We start from the raw sequence: 16925 nt of genomic DNA, 5'->3' as shown, positions 1-16925 counted from the left end.
AATGCAACTGCATTTAACACTGAACCTAAATATATACAGTTATAAACCATCCACCTGCAACTGTAAATCAGATTACTGTTTCCAGACCACAGAAATTATAAGTAACATGAATGAAAATATGAAATGAACTGCTTTTCATTTAAGACACTCACCTGATTTCCATTACTAAAGAAGAATTGATTTTCCAACCTTCTACAGCATTCTGGAAGATTGAGGAGCCACCCTTTCGAATTATCTTATCAGAGCTATTGATCATTGATCTGCTCAAACTCAGTTCACCATCTCTGCAATGCAATATATAAAAGACACAGTTACACCCAAGGCTAACTCCAGTTTTAAGTAACTTACATCCCAAGCATCAGCAATATATCCTTTTATTCACCACAAAAATAAGCAATTCTCTCTCTGCTTTCTAAAGCTAATGAACTGTAACTGTGAAAAAAATCTATGGGACAGCTATATCTAAGAGTTGAATATGCAATTTAAGAGCCTAAATATGTTTATATTTGTAATAAAATAGACATAAGAAAAACTACAATAAGCTACAAATTGTGAACCTGGATGAAACTTTATTATGTTTGTGAGGCAGATTCTGCACTTTTAGGTTCCAAATTTCTAGTACTAAACTAACAATTAAGTGCTAACTTTCAAGCCTTTGCCCAGCAATTGCTGCAAATCTGCAATACTGGCCTAATAGATTTTTTTTGCCTCCTGTTGAGGCAAAAGACTTTTAAAGACTTTTATGGACAAAATTCTGGAATTTAATGGCACACAAACCACAAAATTTCCCCATCACTTCCTGAAATTTGTGTGCACACATCCAAACCACCCCAATTGACTTATCATGTCCATCAGTCTTGTAATATTCATAACTTTTGGCAAGGTAACCTTAAAAAATAAAAAACTACAATAAGTAGTCGGTGAACCACTGAACACCTGATGAGCTATCATAATGTTATCAGTTGAAATATTAGCCAGTAGGGTCACACAAATGGGATAGAGAATCCAAAACACTGCAAGAACGACTTAAGGTGTTAGCAATAAAATCCATTTTTATCTCCATATGTTTCCATTATCTTCCATACCACTCTCTTTTAGGTGCCAGAGCAATGTTCAGCTGAGTTCAAACACAGCTATTAATCATAAATATATCAAAGTTGTTGAATATAACATTCTACCATGTAGAATGTCTTGTAACACAGGAGTATACAGAACAGTAACGCAGAAATCTCCTTCTCTGTTAAATCAGCATGCTCTGAAATACTGCCAATAACCATAACTTGCAAACAGAACTTCTGACCACAGCCCTTCAAACAATGAAATGGAAAAGATGTGAGACTGTAAGGTTTTCAGGGAATTGCTGACTCTTGTCTTCCTGTGGCTCTAAGTTCTTAAAACAATTGGATCCCAGCCCTCAATAAGAACTACAGCAACATTACTGCAGGATATATAAAGCAGTAATAGCTGGCAAACTATATAGCAGGCTAAACTCAAGCTAACCTGCAATGGGACATTAATTAAGCTAAATTCAGAAAACTGGTAACATGCAGTAATTTCTAAAAAGATCCATCATTGCGAAAGCCTCTATAAGTAACAAACCGGTGTTATACACTTCACCAAAACCAGTCCTGCATTACACACGGCTCTTTCTCCCTCACCATCCCCTCCACCAACACCCCGCAGCCCTGTCATCTCTCCGATGCAGATGTAAGGCTGCCACCTATCGAAAACCTGCAACTTTAGGTACAAGACCTGCGGCAAATTATCTAAATACCACTAACTTGAGAGCACGGGAGGATGCTGCGCAAGTCCCTAAATTATTAATGAGAATGAAATTTATACTTTTTGCTATATTAAATTTTTTTATTCCCTAAAAATTTTTCCATAATGGTTGTAATAATATATATTACATATATACTCCTGCATATATTTTCTAGATGCATTGAGTGCACGCATCTAAAAGAAGATTACCAAAATACATCCAAGTAAAGTTCTCAGTCTAAAGGTACTTCAGAGATGTCTTTAGTTTATTCTGGGTTAAATATTATTTAGCAGACACTTGAACATGAGATAGTTGACAACAACAAAATACATTGCCAACACTTAAAGCACCATAGCATTTGAAATGTCGTTTTCTTCCATATTCACAATTTAGATCTGTAGTGAGCTATATAGCTTGTACATTAAAACAGTGTTAAAGTATGTTCTTATGAGCTAAAAGAAGGTCCCAGGCACTTTGTGTTAAAGTACTACTATGAACACAAATGTGCTCACTTACATCCTCCTCTCCCTTTTATTGGCATTGTTCTATTTAATTTTCACTTAAAGTAATATTAAATAAACTAACATATAAAAAGAAAAAAATTTCTCCAGGTAACTCTTCATTGTGTAAATAACTGTGAAATAAAGTTGAGTTACTTTGTATCTTCTAGAATCACTGCAAATCCTGTCATGTAAATGAAACAGCTGCCATAATGTGACAGCCACTTACAGCTTACAGTGTCAGCCTTCACTCTGAACTACCTTGCCTTGGCGACCAATCAGACCAATATCATGAGACAATCTCTTCTCCTGAAGATAGCTCATTAAATAAAGTAACTTCCTTCAAGCATATTCCATATCAGTGGAAGATGACATTGTTTAAGAAACACTGCATTGCACGCAACGCCCGTGTTTCATTACTTACTTAACCTTTAAAGGGACATTACTGTCTGTTTGAATCGGGGGGTGCTTTGCAATTATTGTCCTAGCAAACTTTGCTACGGAAGCACACGGTTTAAGGTTTATCATATAATTTGGAATTGCATATAGTCCATTTTGGAATATCTGGAGTTTACCTGAGGTTTCACTGATAACCATAAAACGCACCATCCTGAGCATTCATAGTTCTGTATTACTGGTACTTCTGAAAGTAAAGCATCCCGCAGAAAAGTGACTTTGCTCGCCCATATGGCCAGTCAAAAATAACCAAATGTCATGAACCCCTAGTTCTGGAGAAAGGCAAGGGTAACACCAATACTGGCAGCAGATAGTAGCAATACACTTAGGAGTTTTGTTCTGCTTCAGACAGTAACGAATGGGATGACAGGCTGTGAAGAGAAATGATATTTCAACAGCGAAAGTGACTAGCATCATGCTGTACAAGAAGTCTCACTGATAACAAAGAAATAAATATATCACTAAATCATCTGGCAGAAGTACATTACATTACATTTTAAAGTGTTTGTTAAGAACACACATATTATGACAAATTACACTTATTTTCTTTTATTTAATATTAAAACATCAGTTCATTTTAGTACCTTTTCAATTGTGTCAAATCACGTGCAGTAAGCTGGAGGGGGCTTTTTCTTTGCAAACTTATATATGGTAATTTCTGAATAATTTTAACAGCTACCTCTAGTCCAACAGGAAGGAGTACATACTAAGAAACATGGGTATCTTTAATGACAATTCTGCCTCACACACTGATTTTCACGTGTGTTTTCACACACCTATAACCCCAAAATTTTAAACTTCTGTACATCTCCTAAGTCTACAGATAGCTTTGTGGCAGAAGCCAGGGTTACACCCAGGGAAAGATACCAGCGAGTTGTGAAAATCTTGAATAACATGGGAAGCAAACAATGCACACACACAAGTGAGGCAAGCCCCTGCTCCCGGGAAATCCGGGGCCACTGCTGCCCAGCTGTGCCCAGCTGCCTGTGCCCCGCTATCGCACTAGACTGCGTGAACAGGGAGGAGTGATGCACTTTCTGTCTTTAACTCTGGGGCCAAGCGGGGACTAAGTAGGCTATAGTTGCCGCAGCTTCCTCCAGGTCTGTATGGGTACTTAGAACCTCCTTATGCCTACTCCTCAAATTAAGGCAAGGGCTTACAAGAAGATGAAAATCTGCTGTGAATGGCATTCTCCCCCCTAGTCGACTTGCAAAAGCAAACAGAAAGCGTGAGCCCCTACTCAGCTTTTGCTGGTTTCATTAAGCGATCAAGACATTTATGAAACACTCCAGTGAAAACAAAATCTTATAGTCCTCCAAGGAGAAACCCAGCTTGGCTGAAAAACCAAGGTCTCCATAGGATAGCTGCAAGTTGGGAGAAAAATGACGAATACTGGCATTCACATACATAAACACAACGACCGACAAAGAGAAACCTGAGGTGCAAAGAGAAAAATGGCAAGGGACTCTTCGCCTTTTGTTTTCAGCCGAAGACAGGCAGGAGGGGGAAAGCATGTAACGGACGGTTTCAGCGAGGGACCAGAGTTTCCAGCAGAGGAACCTCCGGAGCTAAGCGGAATGACCCACACCCTCCCTGCGCAAGCATCCCTGAGGAGCACTGAAGTTATGTCGAGCTCCCAGGCAGAACTCCAAGGACGGAGGCAGGAGTCACCTGCACCCCGGCAAACTCGCACCTCCCCGACAGGTTGCAAGGCAGGAAACGAGGCACAAGGCGCTCCGGACCGGAGGGCGCAGGGGCATCTACCGACCCCGGCGGGGACGCGGAGGGGACCGCGGGCACCGACACGGCCGCGCTGCCCACTCGGGGAGCCCTCCCGGCGCGGCGCCCCGCAATTACCCGGCGAGAGGTGCCTCTTGGCGCTCCTCGGTCCGCGCTATTTCCTTCGTCTTATAGAAGATGAGGAGGAGACTTATGGTGCACACAGTCCACCTCTTCCTGACGGAACGCATGTCTTCTGCGAAACGTGGGCCCCCTCCCCCTTTTCCTTTGTTTGTCAGGGGTGTGCGGGGAAACAACTCCTCATGCAGCAAGAATTGCCAAAAACACGGCGATGCCTGGGGGTTTTTTTCCCCTGGAAATAATTACAGCAGAAAAAAAAAAATAAAACCAAACCAGGCGGGCGCAGAGCCTGGGGGGCTGTTCGGCGTTTAGTTTGTATCTCTTTCGCCCTGTCCAGCAGCCGGGCGTGCAGGCGGCGGCTCGCTCGCCTTGAGCCGGGGAGACGAGCCCGCGCCGTCGCCGCTGCTGACCCGCCGAGCCGAGAAGAAAGCTCCGCTCCCGCTCCGCGTCCGGCTCCGCTGCGGCGCCGCTCGGGCCCGGGGGCGCGGCCGGTGCCGCCCCCGGCTCGGCGGGGCGGGCGCGGGCGGAGCGCGGCCAATGCGCGCCCGGCGGGGGCGGTTCCTTGGGAGCGGCGAACAGACGGCAACTGCGGGTCCGGGGAGCGATGGTGAGTACAACCGGGTAGCTGTGTTTGGGGGAGGCGCGGCTTCCGACCCTGGCACATGGCGGGAGTACGCCGATGGCCTGTTGGGCGTCAGAAAGTTCGAGCGGAGGAGCGCCAACGCGGTGCCGATGGAAAGGTTTTTGTTAATTTTTAATTTTTTTCCCCTCTCTGCCCCAATGGACGGTTGGAGGTTGAAAAGGGCACTGGAGGGAGCCCGCCTTGGCAGCTGCCCCAGCCGCGACAGGAGAAGGTGGGCATGCGGGAGGGGAGCGACGTGGCCCCCGCACACTCCCTGTCGGGAGTTCCGGAGCCAAATCCGCCGCCCGCGCCCCGGTCCCCGGCGTCCTGTTTCACCCACGCGGTCTCAACATATCCATTATTTTCCCAACTTCTGCTGGGGCGGTTTCTCTGCAACTCACAAAAAAAACCCCGAACCCCAAACCGAAACGAAACAAAAAAATCTTAAAAAAGCATAATGCAACCTGAAAAAATAAATTATTAGCTATATCCGCTTTTCTCAGTATTGTTTTGCTCTCTTCAAAGTGACTAAGCTGCCCTGGAACTATGCTTGTGCTCTGTGACAGGGAGCTGCCCACAGCTCTCAAGTTTGCATTTGTGTAGAAGGCAAGACCAACATCACTTTTCTCCCACGGGGATCCTGGAGGGGTTTGTGACAAATCTAGTGTGACTTCCTTTTCTTGGCTTAGGTTAAGAGCGGGAGCTCATGGGATGACAGAACCTTCCCTGGCTCTGTTTGCTCTGATATCTTGTGTCCAGAACTGTTCAGTAACAGACATTTCACAGAAAGATGCAAGCAAATTTGGTGATGTGCAGATTTTTCCATCCCAAGAGAGTATTCCCTCAGAGGCATTAGAAGTGAAGAAAGGTTAGAGAAGTTGCTGCTAATAGTTGTTATGTTCTGAAAATCAGTTTTGTGTAGTAGGAAGGGTTTAATTGAGCTTCAGTGGAATGGAATGAAAACTGCAATTTCCTTCCACACAAACCAGATCAAGCTGGTCTTTCTATGCTTTTCTCTGCTATGGCTCTGATGACCTAGTGTCAGAAAGTGACCTCTAAAAGGCATTAGCAGCAAAAGGAGAAAAGGCCATTTTATCTGTGAGAGTGAAATTCAAATTATAATATAATTATACTATAATTGCTGACGTACATTCTTTTCTAGAAAAAAAGTGATTCAATGCAAAACTCTGTTTAATACTACTGTAAAAATGCATCACATGTTCAGCTGAACACTTAGGATTCCATCAGTGTTGTTAAACCTGTTGAGCATCTGCAATACACTTTTTTATACATTAAATAATTTTTTTATATTAGATTATTTTTGTAGTTAGATGGACTCATCATCAGTAGATGTTGAAAATGAGGATCATTTGGGATACAGAGGATCCCAAATTCACCTCCCTTCAGAGGTGATTTTGCTGGGTTCCACCCACAGCTACCAACGGCAGCTTACACTATCAGCTACAGCAGCCCTTTGCCAGGCCATGTGCACATTCAGAAAGCAGTGTGCCTTCACCTTCTTCTTCTCCACCTTCTGCTGCACTTCCTCCTCCCTGAAGATTAAAACCCAGCTCCCCTGTTCCTTCCTAGGAGCTAATCCTCTTCCCACACAAGGAATCTCTGCCTGCATCCAAGGGACTTGAGAACTGATGGCAATGGTGGTCAAGAGGTGCCTTGCCCAGCAGTGCACTTTTCTCTCTCTGCTCACTCTGGTTGCAACCAGTCTAAATGAATGTGACCTCCATTACCCATAGGGCCCAAAAAAGTTGACTTCAAGCTCCAAACCAGCAAGACTCTAAAACTTTTATTCAGTTACTGGAAAGCAAAACTATCTACGCTTGATTAAAATATGGAGAAAAGCACTTCTCCAAAAGCACAATGTGCTCAATAGCCTGTGGCATTTTCCTGAAAATTCGTGCTGTTCCCATGCCTGTCCTTCTACTATCATGAAAACAGACTTCTGGGTCAAAAGCAGATGTGGGATCCTGAGGGAACCCAGATCATCCACTGCAGTGATTCAGCGTCTTCACCTTCTGTGTGTGCTAATCTAAGCTCTGAGGTTATCTGCATAGCAGGGTCCCAGAGTCACAGGAGTTGCTTAAAAGTGGATCCAGGGCAAGTTCCTAATTTCTTCATTGCTCTCTGAAATTAGTACCAAGTTTTAATTCAGGAATAACCTTACAGCTGTTACTGCAGTGAGGAAGATCCCTCGCTTAGCTGCTCTGTCCTCTCTTAGGGTCATATTCCTGATATAGTCTTACATATAATCTCTGTAATGTACTCAAGTAACAGGCAGACACATATAGTGTATAGGTGTATACATTTCATTTGGTACATTTCATTTGTAATGATTAAATTTATTATTACACAAAATGAGTTTACTGTACAGAGAGTTCAAACATTCATCTAGTGCTTCACCAATTCCTTTAATTATCTTTCTTTAATGCATCATCAGCAGCACTTCATAACTCTATAACAGGCTATCTAAATTATGCCTTGAAATTATTTCCTCTCATACGGTCTAATGATATTTAAATAATGAATGGCATTTATATCAAATAGTATGGTTTATTTCACATAAATTGGAGGAATGGTTTAGCTCTGTGAACCCAGAAACATGTTCAGTAAATACTATTTCATGGCAGCTGGTGATGACAGTAAAATTTCTTTCATGAAGACTACTGGAGGAGCAAAAATGTGAATAATAGAAATAATCATGCATTTAAGCATTTCAAATTTCAGAGTGCTAATTAGTTCCTACGGCAAAGAGTTCTTGAAAGGCTGCATTTCATGCCGAAGAAAGTACCTAGAAACTTGAAACATTTACATTTGTTAGTGCATATTTCCATATAAAGTCCTTTTTGCATTAAGAGTATTTCATGTTGTTTGTGGGTGCCCAGAAATATCTTCTGAATTACTTCAGTCTTTTTTTATCACTGAGGATAGAGAAACTCTGGAAGAGGTTTGCTGGGGAGGCTGTAGCATTTGCATCACTGGTAGTCTTTAGGAATAAGTTGCACAAATCTCTGGATTTTTAACTAAAGGAGGAAGGATGGATGAAATAAATTTTTCATCTCCCTTCTAACTATTTTCTTAATGTATAATTTTAATGCAAATCTACTCAAATCACAGCAAATATAGCTGATTCCTATATAGTATTTTTTAACAGAATGCTGAATCAACGTTGTGGAATGGTCATAAGTTTATACATGCTTTTGTTTCAGGAATAGGCTTGGTTGATGCGCCCTTCTTGCATTTGCTTAACAATTTTAATTCTGTATTTAATAGTATTAACTATTTGAATTTTTTTGTTAAGAAAACCTACTTAAAAAAATGAATAATACTTTGTCAAATTTTTAAGTACTACTGCTACTCAGATCTGTTGTCATGCAGAGATCAATATCCTCCAGTATTTTCACTGATGGCTCAAGAAAAGGCACCGGACATCCCTATTGTTACTGAGTGTTAACATGCACAGAACACTAAAACTTTGCAGAATTGCTCTTATAGCCCAAATTTGAATATATTCTATGCTTCTGTTTATCATAATCTATACATACTTTCATTAAAATGTATTCCTCTTTGAAATATTATCTAAGTCAAATATTACATTTTTAGCAATACTGTCATTCCAAATAGCAGCATTTCAAATACTTCGCCTTTATAGGCAACAGAATTAAAGATTGTGCACTGAGCTGCAGTTTTGTATAGTTACTCCACCATATAGGTGGAGGTTGGTGGTAATTAAATTTCTCTTGATGTTCAGAGACACAAAATGCATGTCAGAATCCATATTCAGATTCACCTCCCCTTTCATTTTTGTGACTAACATCCAATGATGACTTGGTGTTTGCAATTGCCTTGCAGAACAACCACAGGATGAATAGTATGGAGACAGTGAAGATAAGCTTACCTGAATCTCTCAGCCATTTCTTGTGGGAGACCAAGAGAAGTTCAATTATGAAATGTGGAAAAAAGAAATAGATGTCTGCAAGGAGATCTGCGGGACTCCCAAAAACAATGCCTTTAGCACAATTAAATGACTGCTTGGACTGTTGTGATTCTATACCCAAGTTTATGTTTTAAGGACATTGTATTTCTACCCCCCGTTTTACCCTATTTTCCAATTTTCATAAAAATCCCGATTGTTCTGTATTCCCTGTTATTCCCCTTTTTCCTTATTGGCTGCTCAGTGCTGCATTGCAGCTTTTCCTTAAATGGCTATTCTTTTCCATTTGCTAACCTGTTGTCTATCTCCCCATCAATCTTACCATCCAAGGAGATGAGGCTACCTAGGTAATTGATGATTATTCCTTTCCATTTATGGTTATGTCCAACCCCTAATATGTATCCTATTAGCATGCTCCTCCCTAGCTCCACCTACCCTTCCAGCACCTTCCATCCTTCCCTTATGTAAGCCGGCGCTGCCTTTCAATAAAGGGCCATTTCACCCTCTAACTCCAGAGTGGTAGAACCCTTATTTCCCACCGGACTGCGTCAATTTCTTGTGTGCCTGTGTCAGGAAGAGAGCATATTTTTCTCCAGAAGAAGTTTTACGGCAATTCCAAAGAAAGTGTTAGAGCTAAATCCCAATGAAATCAAATTCTCTGTTTTATATTCTTTTGTGCAGTATTGTATTTACTCAGTGCACAGGTGCCCAGATATAGTTGCAGTGTAACAGCAAGGAAAAATGTTAATTTCGGTGCATACACCATTGCGTTTATTGCATTGCAAATTTCTCTGATCCATGCACACTTTTATATTCTAGTAAAATATAAACTATGTCCACATTTCAAGCAGAGTTATCGTGCAAGTAGGGGCCAATCTAAAAGAAGACATTGTCAGTTGTCATGATCTTCTCCTTCCTTTTGTGACATAGGATATTTCAAAAGTCCCACAAACATTCGTTATAAAAATGCTGATATTATGCTAATACAGGATGGCTCTCAGCTACTGTGCCTTTCAGGAGGGCTAGAACCTCACTACTTTAAATCAAAATGTCTATTGTCTTCCTTCCTAGGGACTGTATGTGTGAAATCTGTTTCCCATAGCCTTTTCATTCAGTCTCAAGACAATTTGCCCTTAGGAAAAATAGCCAACCTGTATCTTTTGCAATTGGGATGAACAGAAAAAATAGGGAACAGAAATAAGGGTTAGAAAACACTGGAAAACTAACAGAAGAGAAAGAAAGAAGAAAAAGTAGATATAGAAGAAGGATGAGGGTGAAATGATTAAGGGATTGGCAGCTGGGAGAGATGGAAACAACTATACCTAGTCCAACAAAAAAAGGGGAGAAAAAATTGAGAGTCCAGAAAAGGTATAAGAAACTACTTAAATGGAGAAACATGCCTGAATAGCCTGAGGTAAGAAATGCATACAGCTGTGTCTCCTTTTTGTCTCAATTTGTCCGTCCTGCGAGAATGAAATCCTCGTCTTCCTTACGTAAATGAACCTGAACCTATGTTCAAGTTCTAAATTCACTTCATTGTTCAGATACAATTCTGGTTTGGAGTCTGAATGAATAACCCATCTTTCTAGAACATAAAACATGGCTCAGCTAGGAGACTGCTTTTTACTTAGATGTTTCTTTTAGGTCAAATGAAAGAAAGTCCAGTCAATTTCTCGCCATATGTCCATCCTTGCAGTTTAATGATTTGTAAGTTGTAAACACATCTAAAACATAGATGGATAGATGATTGCAACTCCAAAAAGCAATCCTGTTTCTGGTTACACCAAACCTCCAACTCCTCTCTTCATTAGGCAACAAGGTGCCTTTTCCTTCAGACTTTGAAATTAGCCCTCATTGTTTAAGTGTACCCTGGTAACACTGTTGGGAATGAATGAAGAAAACCTGCACTACTATCCAGCCCCACCTAGGCATTCCTTATGAGTCATAGGATATGACTGAGAGTTTTAAAGGACTGTGAACACCTTCTTGTGATGTTACTTGAACAGGCAGTGGGTAGTGGGGTTAGTTCTGATTTTTTCGTGCTTGCTCATGCCTGCAGTGAAATCTTGGTCCAAAGTGGCTCCTCTTAGGTTTTGAGGTTGGGGGTTAGGTTTGGGGTGAAAGGTTAGGGTTGGGTTTAGAGTTAAAGTTAGGGTCATTGGGATTAGGGTTATGGCCATTACAGTTTAGAGTTATGGTGGTAGGGTTCAGTGTTAGGGCCTCGGGGTTGTGGGTTGAAGTTGGGAGTAGGAGTTGTGTTTCAGATGAGGTTTAACTCAGCTGCATCAAATCTGTTCTGTTTTCAGGTGGCCTCAGATCAGTGACCAGTAGAGTTCCTTACTCCATGGAACATCAGAAAGACCCCAAATTGTTTGTCCTGTATACTGGTTTATCACTCTTGAGGAGAAATCACTCTTGAGGAGAAAAGACAACGCAGAAAGAATCATGTCTTGCAGAATATACCACCTAAGGAGTCTTTCTGCTGTGCCTTTTGCAACCGGACGCATCTATCTTGTATTGGCCTTTTTAGTCACCAGCGCGCTTGTAACAAATGTGGGTAGAGCCCTTCCCAAATCTTCTTTCGCGAAGCCCAGCCATGATACTGGTTTTGATTGGGGTAGAGATAATTTTCTTCACAGTGGCTGGTATGGAGGTGTGTTTAGGATTTGTGCTGAACACAGTGATGATAATAAGAGATGTTTTTGTTATTGCCGACCAGTGCCAAGTGTTTTCTGCACTGCATACTGCCACACTCGCAAGGAAGTTGGGAGTGTGTGGGAAGATGGAAGGAGACACAGACAGGAATATTACAGACCATATCTGACATCATGCCAAGTATATAAAGTGAGAGAAGGGGGGGGGGAATGTTTGGAGTGATGGTGTTTGTCATCCCAAGTAATTGTTACATGTGATGAGGCTCTGCTCTCTTGGAGATGTCTGAACACCTGCCTGTCCATGGGAAGCTGTGAATTAATGCCTTCTTTCACTTTGCTTGTGCACATGGCATTTGCTTTACTTGTTAAACTGTCTTTATCTCAAACCGTGAGTTTTCCAGCTTTTACCCTTCCAATTCTCTCCCCTGTCCCACAGAAGAGGGAGCGGCTATGTGGGCCTTGGTGGCTGCCCGGGTGTAAACCATGACACCCTGTATTGGTGCCATGGTGTTTTCAATACCCCTCCCGAGCTAGGGAGACCAGACTTAAGCACATAATTCTATTCTTGCAAATTCATTTAACATAGCACAAAAAGTCCAGGTTTGTTTTTTTTCTTCTGTATTTTAGGCAAGCTTCTAGAGCTTAAAGACCTGGGAAGTCATAATAATACTTGCTTTTTATCTATTAATGTAGAGCTTGCATGTTGGTTGTTTTTTTTTTTCCAAGTGAGTAACTGTGGTTGTAAAAACAAGGGAGAGACAACATTAAATGACTATTTCTTTTATTTGGAGGCTATGTTTTAGTTTCATCTATTTATAACACTTTGTAACTCATTACTGCATGCAGAGAAAATGTACTTCCTAAACACGTTGTAGTGAAATTATTAGAGATTACTTCATGAATTTTCCATGTCTGAGAGCTGGAAAGAGATTTTCTGAGGAGCTAAATGGTGGATTGTGAGGTTTTATTATATTTTAATAACAGTGAATGGCCTCCCAGTGAGCACCATAATTTTACTAAAAGTTTCCAGCAGGATACCCACTTAGAGTATATAGATTTGAAGATGGGGAAAGAAGCTTTTTGTCTGAATTCAAACCACAGCAGGAACCACTCAGTCTTTGGGAACTAATTCCCATTTTTATTATTGCTGTTTTTAATTTTGCTTAATTTAATGGTGGTTGAACTGTATAGTTAGACACTACAGAATTGCCTGGCTTTTATTGCTTTGTTTTTGATAAAGTCTTACAAAGGGGGTTCACATATGCCTTCAGCTGTATTGTCTGACTTATCTCCTTGACAGTTACATGCCATGACCCGCAGGGAAAGGAATGGGATCGGGCACTGCAAATAAGGGGTCTTGACACAGTGGAAGTCTCGGGAAGCAATGCTGAACTTTATTGGGGGAACAGTAACTTATATAGGGTAGGTTTAAGGGTGGAGTTTGGGCTAGGGAGGAGCATAGGACTGGCAACTCAGGGATGAAGGTGATTGGGCAACTGGGTAAGGAGGGGAGGAGTTAGGGTGTAACTAGGGGAATGGGCCAATGACAGCTACCTCTGCACTGCACCAAACACTAACCAATGGCAGGCAGAGGAGCGGGAAAACAGGGAAAAGGCGGGAAAACTGTGAGGGGAATATGGAGGGTGATTTTAAAACAACAACTGGGAGCATACATAACAATACAACAACACAGTAATGAACTGGGGAGAACTGGGGCAAAACTGTCAAGTCCATGGGGTGTCACATCCGGTATAAAAGAGTCCAGTTCGGTATACAAGTGTCCATTTATGGGTTATAGATCTTTCTCCATGCTTCATATCTTTGCCATTCTGTTTCATCTCTTCCAACAGTTACACTTGGAGGCATTTGCTGAGTGTGGCCACATCTTGTTCAGAATTTTTTTTCCTCTTTTTTTTTTTTTTTTTCCGAAATGAAATAGCATAATTCAACATCACTTTTATAGTATCTTTATAAATTTCAACAAAAAGAAATCTTCTCCATGCCCAAAACTGAATTTCTAGTAATTGGGAAAAGTCAGAGCTACCAGTAATTTAGCCTGTTCTGCACTCACCTGGCATACAAAGGATTTGGACTCAAATCCCTGTTGAAGAAAGGATTTATGGCTGTCTTCATAGCAACTTACAGACCTTGTATGGGCAGATGAACAAGTAAGCCCTGTTTGTTGACAGCAAAGATACCTTAACATAATCTCATATTTGCTGCAGACAAAAGCATGCATGCAAACTGTTACTACCTAACAACTAACAGATGCTTAGTTCACAGTATACCCTCTTTTGTGGTAAATTATTTGTGAAGCCATATTCTCAGCCTGCATTGGTATGATCAAGTTCATTTTTAATGACTGCTTTCAATGGAGTTTTACAGTATAAGTAAGACAAAGTGGTTTACAATATGGCCTAGCACTTAAAACAGAAGCCCCCCCATCTACCACGTTCCAAGAAGGCCTGTAAGTAGTAGCCTCTTCAGGACAAGTCATCTCTAAAATGCAGTAATGTCCATATATTTTTTCTTTTATACCTCTGAAAACTGTGGTGTAGTATTCCAGTCACAGATGATCAGGGTCCTAGGTATTTAAATTCCCATGGGAAAGCCTGCCTCAAAAACTGCAATCCACACAGAAAACACCAACCAGGGGAAGAAAAACCTACAAGGAAATTACATTTCCCAAGTGTCACCCAGGTCAGTGGGCAGACATATGAAGCAGATCTAAGGTTGAGTTTCTGACTCTACTGAAGGTGGTGTTAAATTTTGATTGACTTAGCAGGGTTGGGTTATCGCTTCCGGTCACGTAACTTCCAGTCCTATACTCGAGATAGGCAGACCTTAAATGTAATAGACATATCAAGAAAGATATTTCTGAATTTTACTTGGTATATTTCTTTAAATCTCTTAGACTAAAAAGTTTAAAAAATTACAAATAGTGAAAATGTGTCCTATAGAAATTGCAGTAAAAATATAATCCTATTAATAGTGATTTCTCAAAGATAGTATTGAGGGAAATAATTTTTACCATATTTTGATGACTCAGGAAAAGCATACAAAATCTTAACCAGTCACAGTTATAGAAGTCCTTTAGAAGCTTTTCACTGTTAAGACTTTTTAATTTGAAGAAATATAAACACTGTATCAATTTCAGAGACTTATTCTTTTGAGTGTTAAAAATACGATTTGCATTAAATAAAAGGCAGAGAACTTTTTGCTTTTGCTTAGACAACTTTATTTTTTAGTGCTCTTTAAAGGAAATTATGTCACAAAATCAAAAATAGCTATTTTTATAGAAACAAATAGGATAACTGGTTTTATAGTTCAGAGAAAAGCTATGGATAGTAAATTTGATTTACCAAGCTTATGACAGACTGTGAACTTTAATATTAAAGCAAAAGGAATATTTGTTTTTGAAGTAATTGTTTCAGCCCTGACTGAATAAAGCCATGTGTGAAGGGAAAAATAATTGTATATGTATAGACACACACTGTGAAGTGCTGTAAGTCACAAGATGTGAATATTCTCTAATTACAGAATTACAGCAGAAGAGACAAATCTGAGTCTGAAATGCTTGAATAGGAAATTGCTACTTACCTGGGCAGAATTTTTAGAACTTATTTTCACATATCAATTTTTTCTGACTAGAAAGTGTGAAAATTTGTGTTGATCTTAGGCTAGAGACAGGTGTATGATTAATCGAGATTTGTGCCCAGAAACAAGTAATTTGAAATTATTTTTCTCAGCTGCTGCAGAATGCTGTAGTCTGGTTGTGTGCTGTCAAAGGAGAATTTCCACAATGCAAAACACAGATGTGCCACATCTAGGTCTGTACTTCTTCATGTCCATGTCCTTTCCTCAAAATAAAAAAATGCCGAGTAGAGGGAAGAGGAGACAGAAGAGAGGTGTAGTGTACTATGTCAGTCCTCCCTGGCAGTAACTGGAAATTGCTTTGTAGTGAGGTAAGTCCAACCAGCCCAAGCTCTGGTACAGAGCACTAAAACATCCTGTACTCTCAGAATAAGGAAGAGCTTAGGAAGCCCTTTTGTCAACAAAAATATAATATTTATGATGAGTTCCAGTTTTTTCCCCAAAATCAATGGTTTTAGGATTTTATAGTATATTATGGTAGTATCTCTTAGTAAAAGTGCGTTGACACTCAACTTTCATAAGCACCGATGTGTTAGCCTGTTTTAACTCTACCATTACAAATGTGATTTAGCATCACCTTTCTCTGAATCTTGGGCTGGACAAGTTAAAGCTGGACATCTCACAACAGAAGCATTTCTGTCAGCATCTCAGATTGTAAAGATTTGAGCTGTGCATCTTGCAAAGCATCATTTTTAATGGTTCTAGAATTCAGGCTAATGATTTTCAAGAAAAACTTGATTATTTGGAGGGAATCTAGTATTTTTGCAATCTGGGGAAGTAAACAAGTAAGTGATGAATGAGCTCAAGCTGGCTGCAAAAAAATCCTCATTTTTTGCTAGGTTAACTTTTATCCCAGCTGTGCTATTTTGTGCTCTTCCGCAGTGAAATTCTTTCTATAGGGCAACCCAAAAAGCAATTTGATGAAATGAACTTTCTCCAGATGAAACATTGTTGTGTGTTCACAGACCTCTTTCTCCATTGACCGATCCTATACCATACAAATGCTCCCTTTTTTTTTGTCCACAATAGATACATCTTTTCTGGCAGGCTAGCAATTCTTGGCGTTTGTATATAGAATGGGTTTTGTCCTTTGTCCTGACTCCTCAAATCTAGTCAATTACCACTGAATTGCTTTTTTGTTTTGCCTTGTCTGCTATACAGCATAGGGAGTTTTTTTGTCTGATTGAATTGTGTGTAATTTGCTCGGTATCATCTTTATATTTGGCTTAGTGATTGCTTCCTAAAGGCTGGGAAATGTATTCGAACTCTGGTAAAATGAATTTGATCCTTTACCATTCAAGTGAAAGTAGCATTTTGTAAGGTGAAACTTTTATAACCAAGCTGAATAATATTCCTTAACAGTAGAGTTCTGTATTTAAGCATATCTCATTCTTGTATTCCACTAGAGAGATGAAAGTAGAAGAGACAATGCTACATTTCAGCACGCTCCGCAGCAGTCCTCTTTATC

General features: G+C 40.4%; 1 protein-coding gene and 1 long non-coding RNA gene across 4 annotated transcripts in view; one reads left to right on the top strand and one right to left on the bottom strand.

The window, feature by feature from the left end:
- ST8SIA4 (ST8 alpha-N-acetyl-neuraminide alpha-2,8-sialyltransferase 4) overlaps window positions 1-5051 on the bottom strand; it is a 56429-nt gene extending 51378 nt beyond the window's left edge. The window contains exons 1-2 of one of the 2 annotated variants that reach the window (XM_064642697.1): window positions 4576-5051; window positions 153-284 (exon numbers count right to left, since the gene is read on the bottom strand). In XM_064642697.1, the coding sequence (XP_064498767.1) occupies window positions 153-284; window positions 4576-4688 (245 nt within the window). In that variant the 5' untranslated portion in view covers window positions 4689-5051. The remainder of the gene's footprint in view (window positions 1-152; window positions 285-4575) is intronic. The other variant, XM_064642696.1, reaches the window with a different exon arrangement.
- A 26-nt stretch (window positions 5052-5077) lies between these two features.
- LOC135407558 (uncharacterized) lies at window positions 5078-9658 on the top strand. 2 transcript variants are annotated; one of them, XR_010426923.1, is made up of 3 exons: window positions 5078-5185; window positions 5373-5432; window positions 9068-9658. It is a non-coding gene; the product is annotated as an uncharacterized LOC135407558 (long non-coding RNA). The 2 variants fall into 2 exon arrangements; XR_010426922.1 differs by lacking the exon at window positions 5078-5185 and having other exon boundaries at window positions 5192-5432.
- Window positions 9659-16925: the final 7267 nt, after the last annotated feature.

Source organism: Pseudopipra pipra, chromosome Z, assembly GCF_036250125.1.
Source record: "Pseudopipra pipra isolate bDixPip1 chromosome Z, bDixPip1.hap1, whole genome shotgun sequence".
Taxonomy (NCBI): Eukaryota; Metazoa; Chordata; class Aves; order Passeriformes; family Pipridae; genus Pseudopipra; species Pseudopipra pipra.
Note: the sequence above shows the minus strand (reverse complement) of the source record. Positions and strands in the feature narration are given on the sequence as shown.